General features: G+C 40.8%; 1 protein-coding gene across 22 annotated transcripts in view; it reads right to left on the bottom strand.

The window, feature by feature from the left end:
* Positions 1 to 16,850, bottom strand: part of DST (dystonin) — a 356,441-nt gene that overhangs the window by 26,163 nt on the left and 313,428 nt on the right. For all 22 annotated transcript variants that reach the window (XM_048496838.1, XM_048496737.1, XM_048496783.1 and 19 more), the window contains 7 exons: positions 14,361 to 14,516; positions 13,904 to 14,110; positions 12,734 to 12,853; positions 8,077 to 8,246; positions 6,171 to 6,330; positions 4,011 to 4,205; positions 2,498 to 2,626 (listed from right to left, as the gene is read on the bottom strand). In XM_048496838.1, coding sequence (XP_048352795.1) covers positions 2,498 to 2,626; positions 4,011 to 4,205; positions 6,171 to 6,330; positions 8,077 to 8,246; positions 12,734 to 12,853; positions 13,904 to 14,110; positions 14,361 to 14,516 — 1,137 coding nt within the window. The remainder of the gene's footprint in view (positions 1 to 2,497; positions 2,627 to 4,010; positions 4,206 to 6,170; positions 6,331 to 8,076; positions 8,247 to 12,733; positions 12,854 to 13,903; positions 14,111 to 14,360; positions 14,517 to 16,850) is intronic.

Genomic DNA, 16,850 nt, shown 5'->3' with positions numbered 1-16,850 from the left:
CAAACAGTAAACATTTGCTTATGATAAACATAGCGAAACATGCAGAGAACTTACGTTATTTTTACTGGACATGTATCAGGAGGTCCAAAGAATGGATCATTTATTGAAATCTAATTACATGCCCTGCTCAGAGTAAATATTGTAGATCTAATGTAGGAATTATAAATTACAAAATATACTGGATAATTCATTGGCCTGGATCTCTGTCTGGTTGTGTCCACAGGATTCTCCAAGGAGCCCATGTACTCAAGACTTGGTTTCGTTACAAACTGAGCTAGATGGGAAATCAGGTTTGGTCACACAGGGTTTCAAACAAACATGGGATCGCTCTGTGAACTCATTGCTTCTACCTGCACTTAGGGATATGGGGAAAGGGGGGAAATGTGGGGATACATGAGCCCAAGGCCCACCAAGGCCTGAGATTCAATGTTTAACATGAGGCGTACAAGGCAAAGAGTTTTCCTGTAAGATCTGCTATAGGCTCAGCTTTAAAAATGCTTCCCCCATCTGACCTTGCTGGCTAATAATACATTCCCATGTATTCACTCTCCATTCTTTTGCTCTGGCAAGGAGTGAGTTGCCATTATTGTTTACTTATTCTATGCAGTGATGTCTGTCTCACTGCATGGTCACTAGGGAAAAAAGGGTGAGGCAGGTTTTACAGGGGCTTTTATTTCTCCTCAAGATTGTAAATATGTGATCTGTTTACTTGGACCCATGCAAGTCTCTATTCATGACATTACTTGAGAAGGAATGGAAGTACAACCAATTTTTAGGGACAATTTACAACCCTCTGGACAATTCACAACACTCATTTCTGGGATGAATATTAAAGAAAATTGTAATTAATTTATTTCAAATGCCTTATCAGTTATTCATGCCATTAGGGAGGTTTTAGCTGGAGAAAAGACATCACAGCCAGCCCCCGATAAACAACACTCCCCTCTCCAAGCATTTGTGACACATGAAGTTCTGGCTGAGTTGGTAGAGTCACACAATGTTCCAACTGGTCAGGTATTTGAATGGTATCCAGTTTAATTTCTGTGAGGGTTTAAAATCTCACACAGAGCAGAACTGGAAGAGATCCAAAAAGCTGAGAAGCTAAGGATCAAGAAGGTGCAAAGTAGGCAACAGACTGAGAAAGAAGATCCAGAAGACAAGACAGAGGACTTAAGAGTTGAGAAGGAAGGCAGAGGAGATTAATTAGAAAAAGGCTCTGAAAAAAATCACTGATCGATAGGGTAGATAAAGGAAGTGGGGCAAATAAAATAGCAGACACAGACATGAAGGAGAAGAAATAGGAATGTGCACTTAAATATATACATAAATAAATACACCCCAAAATACCTTATTAGTATTTTTCGAGTATATCTAAATTTGAATACACATCAAGGAATCTCTGCCAAAGCTGGCAAATCCAACCCCAACTGTATTTCTTTCTTTTTGCATGTATTCAGAAGATTGTCCCTCTTCTTATAGTCAGAGGGTCAATTTTTCCTATAAATAGACCCTCAAGATCAAGGGCTAATTGTACTTGGATTGGTTGTGGTGGGTTTTCCGGGCTGTGTGGCCGTGGTCTGGTAGATCTTGTTCTTAACGTTTTGCCTGCATCTGTGGCTGGCATCTTCAGAGGTGTATCACAGAGAAAAGTCATGTACTTGGATTGTCCTCCTTACTTCTGCAAACAGTGTTGAGGGTTTCCTGCTTCCTTGGACCTCTTCTGGATTGGTAAATATTGCCCTTCCCTCAACACCCTCTTCTATTCCCTCTATCAGTCACCTCTCTTTATATCTTAGGCTTCTCAGAACTCTGTGTGTATTTGAAACTGATGTGTGTATTTTTATTATTTTTAATCTTTAATAAATTGTAAGCCTCCTTATTTCTGTTTTTTGTGTGCAGATTTCTAAGGGAAGTGACCTCTGTATAAGCAGGTGCAGATGTCCTACCTGGCCTCTTGCATCACATCGCAGCTAATTCCCCAGCCAAAAAGGGAACAGACCAGACTGATTCAGGTGTAAGAAGCTGTGTTTCAATTGTTCAGTTGGAATGACAATACAATCCTATTCAGAACTGTTCCAAATTGAAGTATTCACAGGATGGCACAGTCACAGTGATACGTTTCTAAGCCATTTCACTCCAATGGACTTAGAAGGATGTAACTCTGCTTAGGGTGGCACTGTGAATTGTTAAGGATAAGAGGCTTTATATGATGACTGGGGACAATGGCATTTAGTGATATGCAATGTTCAGATAATGCAGACTGAGAATATGCCAGTTTTAAAGTGCTTCAATTTTTGGCCAATGATTCTTTTGAAGCTTCGCAGCTTAAGTTAGTGTGGGAAGACTTCCACAACTCCTCATTTCTAGGAAAGAACACTCACTTTTGCTGTCAGATCCAAATGAGCCATACATAGTGTGCTACACTGTTTTATTTTACTTCTGCCTCCTCATAAATCTAGCGTTGAGAGCCAGGCATTGTCCCAATGATCTTACTCACCCGATGCTGATCTATTAGTGCTCGCAAAGCCTCTTCATCATCTGGGAGGATGCCATGGAAACGAAGCGCCTGTTCAGCCTCAGCCAGCCATTCCAAAAGAACATGAACCACAGAGTGAAATTCCTCTGCCTGTGTATATAAAGTGGGGGGGGGGGGCGGGGGCGGGGGGAGAGAGAAAACTTAAAGGGATCTGACAGAAAGAACCCCATGCTGGATTCTTCCCACAAACAACGAAGCTGAGCGCAGACTAGTGAAGTCATTCGTCATTCACCAATGAACGCACATTAACTTTCCATTAAGGAATCTATGACATACAGCGCCTCACTTTCATAATTGTAAAATGTCATATGCTGTTTAAGAATGCTGAAATGAGTCCAAAGGACTATTCATGTCTGTTTTTAACTACATTATTGATAGCATATGTGTAAGGCTCATTCAGAGCAACTTCCCTTCATACTGACAAATTATAACAGACATGCTTTAAATTAATAGGTGGAGCCACGCTAATGAACAAAGTTAATGTTATTGGAGAAGTTAATCATTGTGTATAGATGGTAACATTTCAGGGAATCTAAAGTCGTATTTGTATACAGTGATTTCTGGCAATAGGGGTACCCGTGTTAATTTGTAGTGTTTTAGCACAAGTGCTGGTCCAACAGGTCTTGGGTGTTTCAGCAACACATCAAAAAGCATTTAGAAAACAGTTCCAATCAGCACACCATGTACTCCTGCAAAACATGTGTGAGCCTCTCACTGGTTTGTTGCAAACATCTCCTGGCAAATTAACAGGATGAGAAACTCCACTTTATCTGGAACCGATTTCCATGATTTTAAAGTTTTTTTTAACAAAACCATTTTAAGTGTGTGAAAAGACAAGTGCTTATATGCATTTTCACAGCTGTGAATCCACTTTACCATTCTTTAGGTAATGCCACTTTACCTTTCTTTATCGGCATTAACGTATCATTTAAGATTTTGTTTCATTTTCAATTTCTTTTAGGTATCAGTTTGACTAGTCCAGGGGTCTGCAACCTGCAGCTCTCCAGATGTTCATGGACTTCAAATCTCATCAGCCCCTGCCAGCATGGTCAATTATTGATAGCATATGTGTAAGGCTCATTCAGAGCAACTTCCCTTCATACTGACAAATTATTACAACTGGCCATGCTGGCAGGGGCTGATGGGATTTGTAGTCCATGAACATCCGGACAGCCACAGGTTGCAGACCCCTGGACTAGACTATTTGCAATCCAGATAAGTTAGTTTCATCATTCTGTTGTCATGATCATGGCTAAAGAATCGTGGTTTTTCTTCCTATCTCTCAGTTCAGCATTTTTCTAAGCTGGTTTTATACTGGTTGACCCATTCACTGAAAGCTCATTTGTACTTGCGAAACCTTGTAGCGTAAGTAGGCCCTTGCCTGTCTCGCTGCAGCATGAATATCCTAGAAATGGACCACACTCCACTCACGTACGGAGAATAATTGAATTTGGTCATTGGTTCACTTATTCACCTGGTGGAGGGCTTGTTCTAGTCGTGTCTGCTTGGAGACAGACAGCGCACACACAGTCTCCCAACGAGTGCTGAGTTCCTGCATTTGGACCTTCACCCAGGAGGAATCATCGCGACTGCCTTCGATCAGCTCTCGGGCAGAGCGTTTCAAAGCCTGGACGCCACTTGTCCTCTTGCCCAGTTCCTTCTGGAACACCTGATCACCAGGAAAAAAGATTGAGCCCTTCTGTTCAGTAAAGCTATTTGCATAAGTCCTATGTACACCACACATTTCAGCTATGTTTAAAAAAAACCTTCATAATGACCCTCAGAGCAAATATCCCTAACTTACACATTATTTTTGTTTTGTATTTCACAAGAACACATGAGGCGGCTTGAATCAGGAGCTTGGTCAGTACTGCCTATTCTGACAGCAGCTTTCCACGGTCTCAAGCAGAGAGGTCTTTCACATCATCTATGACACAACCCTTTGAACTGGAAATGCTAAGGACTGAATCTGGGACTTTTGACAAACAAAGTAAATGGTCTATCATTGAGTTGTGGCTCCTCCCAAGATTTCAAAGAAAGATGGGTTTAATTTATTAAAACCTGCTAATGGTGGAAAATGTCATCAGGCCACATCTGACATGGCAACCCCATGGGGTTTTCAAAGCACAAGATGAACAGAGGCAAATGGTAATTGCCTGCTTTTGTATAGCAACCCTGGAGTTCCAGTCTCCTATCCAAGTACTAACCAGAGCCAACCCTGCTTAGCTCCTGAGCACAGATGACATGAGGCAAGCTTGAGCCATCCAGGTCTGGGCAAAACCCTGCTACTTCACAGTATTTAATTTTTCCTTAACTTATTCTTAACCAGTCATTCTACTTACATTCTATAGGAAACCTCTCAGCATTGTTTCCATAGTGCTGTGTGAGTTCAGATAAAATCATTATTATTATTATTTCTCATTGATTTGCTTGAAATCTCTGCCAGCATACTCTGGGCTCATAACCATTTCAAAGCTAATCCGATCTATAGGTTTCTCATGTAGTTTCTCTCTCCAGACTCTTTCTCAACTCCAACTCAAATCCAAGCTATTTCCTGCCCTCTTATAACCCAATTACGAGGCACAAAGGTGATGCAGTAGGCACATGCAATTTTTTTTATGTCTTAAAGATTCTCTAATCATTTCAGCAGATTTATGCGCACACAGGAATCTGCATGCAAATCTTTCCCTCCTGAATTAAATGGGCAGTCCTTGCAGATTATGGAGATCCATGTCTGCATTAGAATTATTATCTTCTTGAAAAGTCAGATGGATTGTGGCCAAAGGCTGAAACTATAAGAAGTGAATGCTTATAATCAACAGCATCAATGGTAGCACTGGGAAACATTCTCTTGCACTTATTTATTTTATTTTTTTTATACCGCCCTCCCCCGGAGGGCTCAGGGCGGTGCACAACATTAACAAACAGACAGTAAAACAAGATAAAAATAAATTAAGACTTAAAATGCAGCATTCAATATCAAACCTTATTTAAGTTTTAAAATAGATGGCATCCGACTATTAAAACCTCCTCTTAAGAGAGGGGCAGTGGGTCTAGAGTGTTTCTCAGCATGTTTGTTTCGGGCACCCACATCAGCGGCTGGTCTCCCCAAAGGCCCGGTGGAAAAGCTCAGTCTTACAGGCCCTGCGGAACTCATTGAGGTCCCGCAGGGCCCGGACAGCTGGAGGGAGAGCATTCCACTAGGCAGGGGCCAGGGCCGTGAAAGCCCTGGCCCTGGTGGAGGCCAGCCGCATCATAGAGGGGGCGGGGATCACCAGCTGATTAGCCTCCGCAGAACACAGAGACCGGAGTGGGACATATGGGGCCAGACGGTCTAGTAGGTACGAGGGTCCCAAGCTGCGCAAGGCCTTAAAGGTTAAAACCAATACCTTGAAGACCTTGAGGTTTAAAATCCCAGAAATTGCCATAAAATAAAGTAATATTAGTATGCAGCAGGTTTCAAAGTCAATTCATTTCAAAAGATTTACAAGAGTTTTATATCTTCCAGCTAATTTTAGGTCAGTCTAGTATTTCTATGTATGTGGTGGATTCATCAATTTTTGTAAAGCTACGTTCATACAAATGGCAGACAATAAAAACATTCAGAAAATCCTTGTAATCTTGTTGCTATTACTTTGTGATTATCTATTAAGTTCATCACTAAATCAACATCTCCGTGCACGGGTTGATCTTCGGCCAGCTGCGGTTCCACTTTATACAGCCAATCTATGAGAGCTTGAAGAGCATCAGTAAATTGTCCAGAAAACAGCAGGGCTTCTTCCAGTTTGTTCTGTCTGAAGTTGGAAAACAAAACAAATACACAGAACAGAGGGAAAAGATAGTAATGCTTGGTCATCATCTACTCTCAAACTCATAGTCACAGCTGGATAAAATAATCATTTTGATAGGCGATGGAAAAGGAACCACAACTTCCTTTATTCTTACAAGCAACAGCAGCTGAATAAAAGTACAGCTGTGGTGAGGGAGTGCTACAGCGGCAAGCTGCTGTGTACAGTGTTCCCCCATGTACAGATGTGATGATGTGGAGGAAATTCAACGGCATATCTGGCCAGACTTAGGTATAACAGACTCAGAAACAGATACTAGTGATGTTGCCAAAAGTCAACACTAACCAGGTTCAGAATATAAATTCGCTGAGCTCACAATGCTTGAGTGCCTTTTTCTATCAGACTGCTTGTAAATAATGATTTATTTCTGAATCAGACTGTAGGAAGTTGGCCCATCACTAATAAATTCCATTGTAACACTGTAATCCAGGTCGCACTGAATACAAGCCAGCCTCCATAGCATTCATAGGCAAAGGTTGACTGCCCACCCCAACATTATCATAACTTCTGTCCCACCTGCTAGCTCTTCAGGGGCACACTGGTCCTTTAACCTATTGGGGTGGTTCATAGTGGACTGCTGCCCTGGAGGGCCACTGGCAATCAGGAACAAGCTGAGCCAAGTGGTCCTTGTCCTGCTGCCAGCAGCATCACAGGAGCCACTCAGCAAAAAGTCCATCCTCTGGTGATGATGACAACAGGTACAGTCTTGCCCAAAGGATGATCATCAGTGTCCTACTCCAGGTCCAAGCCAGACAGTCTCTAAGCTACTGCCAGCACCATATGGCCTACTGGAATCTGCTTGCTCCAGGGATGTTTCAATGTCCCAACCCACTCCTGTAGTTTTATTTCCCCCCACAAAAGGAAGTGATGCCTTGATAGAATCATGAACCCCCTTGATTATATGTACTATCAGTTCCCCAAGTGCATAACTGTCATAACTTGACAGTGTCCTCCTCCTTTTCCATGGGGAAGGCTTCATGCTTATTTCAGAAGTTAATAATAAGAAAAACAAGCTGTTCTAGCTTAAATTTCCTGCCAAGGTTGGTTAAAACCCATAAGGAAATAATATTCTCCACCTTGGAGCTGTAGAAATATGCAAAAGGAAAAATGTTCACAGAAGGACTATGCATCTCTGATGTCATAGGTTCTTCTGAGGTGGAGCCCTGAATCACCCAAGAAACTCTAACTTCAGTAGATCTCCTTCTCTAGCAAGAATACCAGAAATCAACTGTGAGCTAGGTGAGGAGATCTGAACAGCATATTTAAACATTTGTGGGGATGAAGGGAGAGTTGTGTCCCAAGAACCTCTATCTTCTAGTCCAGGGGTAGGGAACCTGCGGCTCTCCAGATGTTCAGGAACTACAATTCCCATCAGCCCCTACCAGCATGGCCAATTGGCCATGCTGACAGAGGCTGATGGGAATTGTAGTTCCTGAACATCTGGAGAGCCGCAGGTTCCCTACCCCTGTTCTAGTCAAAGCAACCCTTCCATAAAACTAGTTGCAAACCAGGAGCACATAATGATTAAAGTTAGGGAAAAACAGATGTAGCAATGATGGATATCAATAAAACCCTAAGGATAGTTTTACCTTCTAAGTCCATTGAAGTCATAACTCTGCTTAGGACTGCAGTGTGGCTACTGTTTTATAAAGCATCTTTTACTTAAGAGGGACTGCTGTTTCTTTTCTTTACCTTTCCACAGATTTTCCACATACTGTATCCCATTTGTCTCTCAGTTCACTCAGCATGTCATCCAGTTTCAAGTTGTCATCAGCAAGAGATGTTTTCTCTTTTAAAGAACGTCCACTTCTGTTTGTGGTGTCATACACAGAATGTTTGGCTCCAAGAGCTTTCTGAAATTCCTGTACAAGAACAAGAAGAAAACCCAACAAACAGTAAGACTCTAACAACACACCATGCTAAATTGATCTGCAGAGCTGGTACATCATAGTCGCTTGAACAGCAAATGACAGTAAACAGTAAAATCTTTCTTATTTATTTATTTGTTTGTTTGTTTGTTAGTTACATGTCAGGGGCGTGGCATTTCAGGGGCATTTTGGGGGCGGGGTGGAGCGGAGGTGGGAGCTGGTGCATGGGCAGCTCATGCCCTGGGCGCAGTTCCCCCTCCCTTCGTCACTGAAAATGAGTCAAAAATCACCTTCAAAGTCAAGAATGTCAGCTAAGTGGACTTGTGAAGATAATGCAGTGGAAAAAAATTATGCTGTTTGTTGCCATTAACAGTATGAGAAACATCACAATGCAGCTAAAGAAATTATATTAAGCTAGCCAAATGCAGAAGGTGCCAGTCAAGATCTTCATGTAAATGCTAAGACATAACTTGTACCTAAACCAAAAGAGACGCTGTAGTGTTCTAGACGTTTGTCAAGATCAGCTTTGGCAGGAAAGTGACTAAAAAGCATATCCGAGCAGTACATGTTTGATCAATTTTGTCACCAACAGAAACCCACCTTTCTCTTGATTATGGGAACCCACCACAGAGGCTTTTAAGCAGAAAATGTCAGTATCTTGTTTCAAGTGTTCAATAGAAACTGAGTTATAGCACAAACCAAACCATGTTTTCTCAGAACAACCAGAGGAAAAAGGCCAACAGCTGTGTAATCATTCTTTCGCTGGTATATGTACCTAATACCATTCTGAATGTAGATGTAATTTATAATCCAGGAGTCAAAAATCCCTGCATTTGAATGGCAAAAATTTTTTTACCTTGTAGTTGAAAACTTTATACTCTTGTAGTTAAAAACAATGGGAACTTCCAGATCACATAATATAAAAAGTTCAAAATGCCTGAATGTTTTCCTGCTGCTTTTCCCTCTGTGACAGGGATTTGTTAAGACAATTCAGTTGTAAAACTACCATGTTTTTTGCAAGTCAGCACAACACATCTGTACAAGACAGACTACAACATTAATTTTTCTATCACATCCAACTATTCAAGAATGAAACTCACAAGGCATTACAGCTGATTGGTGAAAAGCACCTATTCTTCAGCACTGGGTATATGAAGGAAACTGATGAAGGTAAATAGTGGGGAGGGGTCAAATCCTAAAATGGGAGGAGCTGGAAGAACCGGATCATCCCTAGCACAGTCCAATTTAGATCTACCCTCTTCAAGGTGAACAATTCATGATGGTATAATTACTGTATTTAGCAGGCTTTCCGTGGCTACACTGTGGTGTTTATGATGTTTTAATTACTGTATTTTTAAATCTGTTCGGGGTCATTCTGATGATGCAGCAGGTCACCATATCTTAAAAATGAATAAATAGATGGCCAGGTCAATAGGTAAGTATTCTCCTTTAAAAAAATAGCTGAGCAGAGGCGAAGTGGAGCTGTGTGACCCAAAGTTTTTCTTCCCTGACTCTGACTTCTAAATGTAATATGTGATAACAAACAAAAAGATAAAAAAGCAATGAATATTCCCCTCAGTCTTTGACAACATGTCCAAATATGAGAGGGATTTTTTTTAAATCTTGGTTTCTTTCTACTTTTGGCAGTGACAAGCTGGCATAGATCGAAGCCAAGTTATTCTGCATATCAAACACTGCTCAGTTTATGACCATAGTCTAAGAAAATAAAACCACTAAAATCTTCAACAGTGGTTCAAAGGTTTACAAAGCGTCAAATTAGTTTATGATGTTTTGTAAAGGCCTTTTTGGCCAGATGCAAATAAACTCTTAAAAGGAAGAGTTGAAACAGAAGGTATGCAGCAATACAAACCGGACAGTACACATACAATCTAAGAAGGATTAGATAGCATTTGGAAGACTATTTTGTTATTGTCCCAATAGGGGAATGAAAGGTAAAAGCTGAAACTTTTTGAATGGGTTAAATTAGTAAGCATGTAAGCATTTTACAAATCTGGACTTTGTTCTTTGAACGGATGTTCAAAAGATCTGAATGTTCAATGAATCTTTGAACGGATGTTCAAATATCTGAGCTAATTAACGATTTCAAGTAGTAATTAAACCATTTCTGGTGGTGAAAAGTGTCTTCAAGTCACAGCTGAATTATGGTGACCCCATATGGTTCAAGGCAAAAGATATTCAGGGGTGGTTTGCCATTGCCAACCTCTGTTGCAACTCTTGGTGTTCTTTCATCCAAATATTGATCAGAGTCAACCTTTATTGGTTTCCAAGATCTACCAAGATAGGGCTAGCCGCTAGCCTGAGCCATCTTGTCAGGGAACTGTAACTCTAATGGGACATTTTTAGGGTTTATCTATATAACCATTTCAAAATATATCCCCAAACGTTTTGTTCCTGGTGGAAAAGTCCTGCGAACCTATATGTGAAGGCAGGCAGCAAATCACAGATAGGTGGGGAGATGGGGAGAAAAACCTTGTTGTAGGCTTCTCAATGGGCTTCTCTGCCAGTCACGTCCTTTTCATTGACTGAGAGGGAATGCATGATGCCTCCTCCAGTGCATCAAAGGTAGAGCACTTGGTCTATAGTGTCTGGCAAGAAAGCTGAAAATGGCTCTTCTCAAACCAACATGCTACAAAGCTGAGATAAAGCCCCTAACAATCTCTGCATGCTAGCGGAAAGTTGGTGGGTGGTCCCTTGCTGGAGATTTTCAATCAACAGTTTGGCTATCTGCTAGAAAAGCCCCAGCTTCTATTTCCTGTGCTGAGCAGGGGGTTGGAGTCGATAGTCTATTAACCCCTTTCCAGACTTCTATGATTGTTCATGTCAGAAGCTTAGAAATGATCTCAACGCGAAAAGAAAAGGGAGCAAATTCCAGGGATCTGGGTATGGATTGTCTTACTGAGCACACTGGAAATATTTATTTATTTATTGATTGATTGATTGATTGATTGATTGATTGATTGATTGATTGTTTAGTTTTATATACCGCCCTATCCCCGCAGGGCTTCTTGTTTTTCATACTAGGATAAGGGGAGACCTATTTTTTGCTGAACACACCCTGGACCAACAATAGGGATATTGCTCTTGATGTGGCAGACTTGGAATCAAAGTCTTCACTTTGGGGTCATCTGCAGCTGTGAACTGTTCTGGCCACTCTACTGGCAGCTAGAGCACCAGTCCTAATAAAATCCGTGGAGACATCTGCTATGGTACTTCCTTTCCTGATAACCTCACTAGCGTACATGTCTGGCTCATAGGAGATAACTGATCTGGCTCCCGGAAGAATTGCCCTGTTGAAAGAGGAAGCTGAGATGGAAGATCTAAACTCTCAGTATGATCCTCAAAATTTTTCCAGAGCCACTTTGATGTTCTAACTTCAGCTATGTTTAGAAACTTGAGGGCACTTCATGGGATAATCTGAGGACTAGGCTGAAAATCTGCTGAACCATCCACCTGACACAAGTCAAACCAAGCTCTAATAATCTCTGTGACATTTTTGACACTTGAACCCAGTAAAATGTAATATGAGTTTACAAAAATAACAACCACGAATACAGATCTTTTCGACTGTGAAAATGGAGAGTTTGGATGACTATCTAACAGTATTGTAACAATAAAGCACTCAGAGCTCATCTCAATAACCATGGTGAAGAGCAAACATTTATTTTCTTATATAAAACAAACATGGGCTAAAGAGAGATTTTTTAAACCCACAGAAGACAATATGCCAGAGACTGATGACTAGACCAAAGTAACAACAATGGCCAAAGTGCAGAATGGAGGCAGCTTTGCAGACCAGAATCACAAAATGGATAGTTTCTATTCACCATGTGACCTTTTCCCTGAATCTATAAAGGTCCAAGGGTAAAAGGTCACTTTTCAACTGCGCATAATGAGATTTATGGAAAGAAGCTTTGCAGCTGTGAACTGTCTTTTCCAACTGCAAGTTTAATTTTTGTTGGTTGGCAGCTCCATTGCTTGTTTCAAATACTAAACAACATCAATAACTATTATTACTCTTTCACTACAGCAACTAAAAGTTGGTTATGAAACTGAAATTTCTTATTTCAATAAGAATAAAGACAAAAATGGCTGTACTCATAATCCTTTGCAATAGAAACAAACAAGAAAAGAGGGTGTGATTAAATCCTGTCAGCCAAAAAGATTGTAGAGTCTTTAAAAGTTTTTAATGTTATGGACGATTTTTCCAATTTCTATAATTACCACTGCGGTTTCCCTGTCTCTGCTCTTCCCTTTGTCCTTGGGGGGAGGGGAGGGGGGTTCAGACCCTGCAGAGCATCTCTCAGCTCCTATTTACTTTCTTATTTGGAACTTAGCCAATGTTTGCAGTTGATTTGACAAACATTCTCCTTCCTGAGCTCATTGGACAGAGCACCGCTGAGGGGAGTTTGTGAAGTCTGACTTGACCACCATCTTGTAACATTCCCTTCATGGTGACTCACCTTATGCTGGGTAAGCTGCGTCTTAATCTTATCAGGATCGTTTGCAATTTCCAGCTCTGCATCTAAAGCCTTTTCTGAATCATCCAACCACTCCATGAGTTTGTTCCAGGCTTCATTGAACTGCAAGAGAGCAAGATTTTCACTCACATACCTTTATAAGCAAACAGCACTATTCATGCAAATCTATCTGTTTAAGGAAAGACTATCCCTAATAGAAGCCATCACCTAAGATGAACCATTACACTGCACCTTTTGACTTTCCTACGAAATACTAAAATGCTGTCCAAAACAATTGTTTTGTGCAGTTTGCAAAATGATGGAAATATGGGGGCCTTCCTGGTAGCCTCAGTTAAACCATTCTACCATAGGAGTTACCAGAGAATTCAAATGCATGGACAATTGCCTTTTTTGTTTTTTGTTTCCGCCCCTGTTTAGGCTTTAAAACTAATTTCCTCCGGTGTTTGCCAACTACATTGGGACTGATTAAAAAAAAACCAGGAAAAGATAAAAAAAACACCAAGAACTATGGATTCTGGTTGCGGTGGGTTTTCCGGGCTCTGTGGCCATGGTCTGGTGGATCTTGTTCCTAACGTTTCACCTGCATCTGTGGCTGGCATCTTCAGAGGTGTATCACAGAGGGAAGTCTGTAACACACTGTGTCCAGTGAGAAGTGAATGTTTTAGTGGGGTATAAATTGTCATATCCCCAGGTAGGGAACCAATCAGCAAGTGTTTGGGTGGAACTTGCTATGCAAAGGTCTGGTTGATCGTATGAATTGCAGGTACAGATTCGTTTTAGACTGGTGATCATCAGATTTCCCACAGATCAAGCTTTGATTCAAAGAGCAGTCTAATGGGGGAAAACCAAAACTTGTTTGTGAAATCTCCCCCAGCATTCATAAAGATATCAGCATGAGGGAAAGATCATTGGGCCACTGAGCAAAAGGGAAATTATAGAAAGGGAGTGTTTATTAAGTAATCATAATCATTAAAAAGGATCACAACTTCTTTTGCAAGATAGGGAAATATCTTATGATGAGATGAGCTGTTCTGGCTATAACCAGCAAAACTTGTCATATTAAAACTTCTGTGTCCTTTAAAATATTTGGGAAGTACCACCCATTTCAAGAATGTGGCTTTAGTTACAGATGTGCTATATTTGCCACTTTACCTGCTTGGCTCGTTTCCTTGCATCATCCAAAGCTCTTCCTCTCTCCACTAAGCGCTGGACTACCTTTTCCCACCTACTCTGGACACTGATCAAAAGATTCTTAATGAGGACAACATCCTGTTTCTGGCTGAAGTATTTCAGATGTGTTCCAGTTTTGTCCAGTTCTATAATCTGGTCACGGTGGGCATTCACTTCTGTGGCAAAGACCTTTCACAAAAAAATAAAACGAAGGTAATACTTGCAAAGGTCCACAGTAACACACATATAAAATAATCAGTGTGCTGGTTTATCTATTTCATTAGCTAAAGAAACAATAAAATGTCATTTTTAAAGCTATGCAATTTTATTTAGACTTCAGTGTTCCAGAGCTGCTTAAAACATTAACAACAGGCCACTCCAGTACCTGGCAAGAACTAAGAAGGGAGGGTTACATCTCTGTTGCTGTATCTTGACATACCTTGTGCTCATCAACTTGAAACAAGACAGTGTCCAAGATAAGACTTGGCCGAGAAGCTGCTGTCAGGGTTTGCTCAGCTTGAGTAAGCCAGTTGATAAAGTCTTGCAGTGAGTTATTGAACTCCATTGCCAAACTGAGGGCTTCTTCCAGTTTGATCTGCAATAACATACCATAATTAGTTGTAGTGGATGGTTTATGGTCAAATAAATGGTTTTACAGTTGTGTTCTTTGGAACAGGACAACTCCCCGCCCCCCAATTATTTCTAGCATAATTCTGACATACTCTGGATTCCTAAACAGATAAAAAGGTATTTTTATGTTTTTAACAGAACGAAGACAGTGAATAAAAACCTCCAGGGAATGAGCAGGCAAAATAATAGGCAATCCCATACGCAGATTTCTGTGTATTAAAAAAAATCCTGTTCCTTAATATTAAATGATAACGCTTACAAGTATCTCAAAAGGATTCCAGAAAAACATATGTGTGTTTCAGCTCTGATTATGATTGCACGAATAAGGTCCATATGCATCAGTACTAGACAAAGAATAGCTACAATGAATATAAATTAGTGTCAGGCCCCGCCATTCTGGGCCTGCCAAAATGCACAAGACATACCCGGGCATGTCTGGCTGCAGCTGGACTCGTATTAGCACTGCCCAAGGCCAGAGGCCCTGCCTTTTGTTACTGCAGTAATGTAGTGAATGGAGTCCACCGACTGTCCCTAATCGCCCCTTCCTGGGGAGAAGCCAAGCCATTCCCAAAACAATGTATCTACAGCAACTGTCTTCAACTGTCCTTTCTCATGCTGATATGGGGGGAATGCAAAGGTGGGGGTTAACTGGCTGTAACTGTAAGGTTTATACTGGGGCCAGGGAGTTGGGGCTTCAGTCTCAGCTTCCTGGCCATAGGGGTCAGACACAGTTCTAATAAAGCTCCTGAAGCCATTCTCGAGTCTTGTTATTGAATGGGGTACCAAACCCTTACAGTTGGAGAGCTGTCTGGCCTACTAGATAGAACATTCCCGTCCTAATTAGATGGAAGAAGACTACTTTCTGCAACTGAACAAAGACTCAACTGAGATATCTATGGAGCCACTGAGAGTCTTTGTATGGTGGGTCAGATACATCTCCTCTCCTCTGGCATCCATCATAGAGTAAAAGAATGTTATGAATTAGGTAATACCACAGAGTATCTGGAGGGAAGGTGGCATGGTATAGCCCAATCTCGTCAGATCTTGGAATCTATGCACGTCAATACATGGAAGAGAGACCATAAAAAAAGGCTCTGCAGAGGAAGGCAGTGGCAAACCTCTGCTTCTCACTTGCCTTGAAAGCCCCTTGCTGGGGTCGCTCTAAGTCAGTTGTGACTTGACGGCACTTTACACACAAATACATAGGATGTCTGCAAGAAGTGTGATATTACTAGAGAAAAGCAAGTTGCTCCACCTTCAATTAGGATTCATTACACTTTTAATGCAGTGGTTATTTTCTGATGGTCTTCTATTGAACTTCTCAAAATTTCAGGAAATAGAATTGAAGAATGAAAGAGAGGATATACCTCCAATATTACCTCAGTGTCTATACAGATTATGGACAAAAGACCCATGGATGTGCACTTCTAGAACTATGAAAATCAGGGAGCCTGCAAAAATTGCATCTTTATGGCAACATAACAAATACCAACAACATAACAGAACCCTCTGCAAAAACTAAAAAAACTCTACAAATGTGAGATTTTTAGCATTCGAACTGTTACTTTTGAAGGGATCTCTATTATTGTGAAACACAATCAAAACCATTCACTTTAATGCTAAAATAACTCACTAAATACTTGAAACACCGCCCTGAGCCTTTGGGGAAGGCGGTATATAAATGTAATAAATAAATTGAGCCCTCCGGGGATAAGGCGGCCTATAAGTCTAATAAAATAATAATAATAATAATAATAATAAATAAATAAATAAAATATGTATCTTTTGGCACACAAAAGGAGAGAGTTTTCATTTTGATTTGTTTCTCTTTTATAACATGTGTTTGTTTCTCTTTTGTAACATTTAGGCATTATTTTTCTAGAATCCCTGAATCTCATGGTTGCAGATACCTGTGTTTATAGGATCTACAGGGGAAAAAATCTCCCCAAGCGTTCTGCAGTCTCCATGAACCCAGGAAATGTGAACCCTCTTGGACAGCTTGTTTGCTTTCCCCCAGACTGGGTTTGATATGAACTGCAGTTTGATCAGGAAGGAACAGGGTTTGATAGTGAAATCAGCTCCAATGGGATTCTGCAGTCATCTTTAAATAGTCTGTCTGGGGTATAAGAAAGGATGTGCCCACTCACTACTCAGTCACTCTTTTCCCGGCAAATGCCTCAACCAGGCCTTCAAACTGATCTATTAATTTATACTGCCATGAAGAAAGTACAGATCTCCTTATTTCTAAGAATAGCTTTATTTATTTAATCGTTTTTGTCTTTACAAACTTTTTTTCCAG

Source organism: Sphaerodactylus townsendi, linkage group LG01, assembly GCF_021028975.2.
Source record: "Sphaerodactylus townsendi isolate TG3544 linkage group LG01, MPM_Stown_v2.3, whole genome shotgun sequence".
Classification (NCBI taxonomy): Eukaryota; Metazoa; Chordata; class Lepidosauria; order Squamata; family Sphaerodactylidae; genus Sphaerodactylus; species Sphaerodactylus townsendi.
Note: the sequence above shows the minus strand (reverse complement) of the source record. Positions and strands in the feature narration are given on the sequence as shown.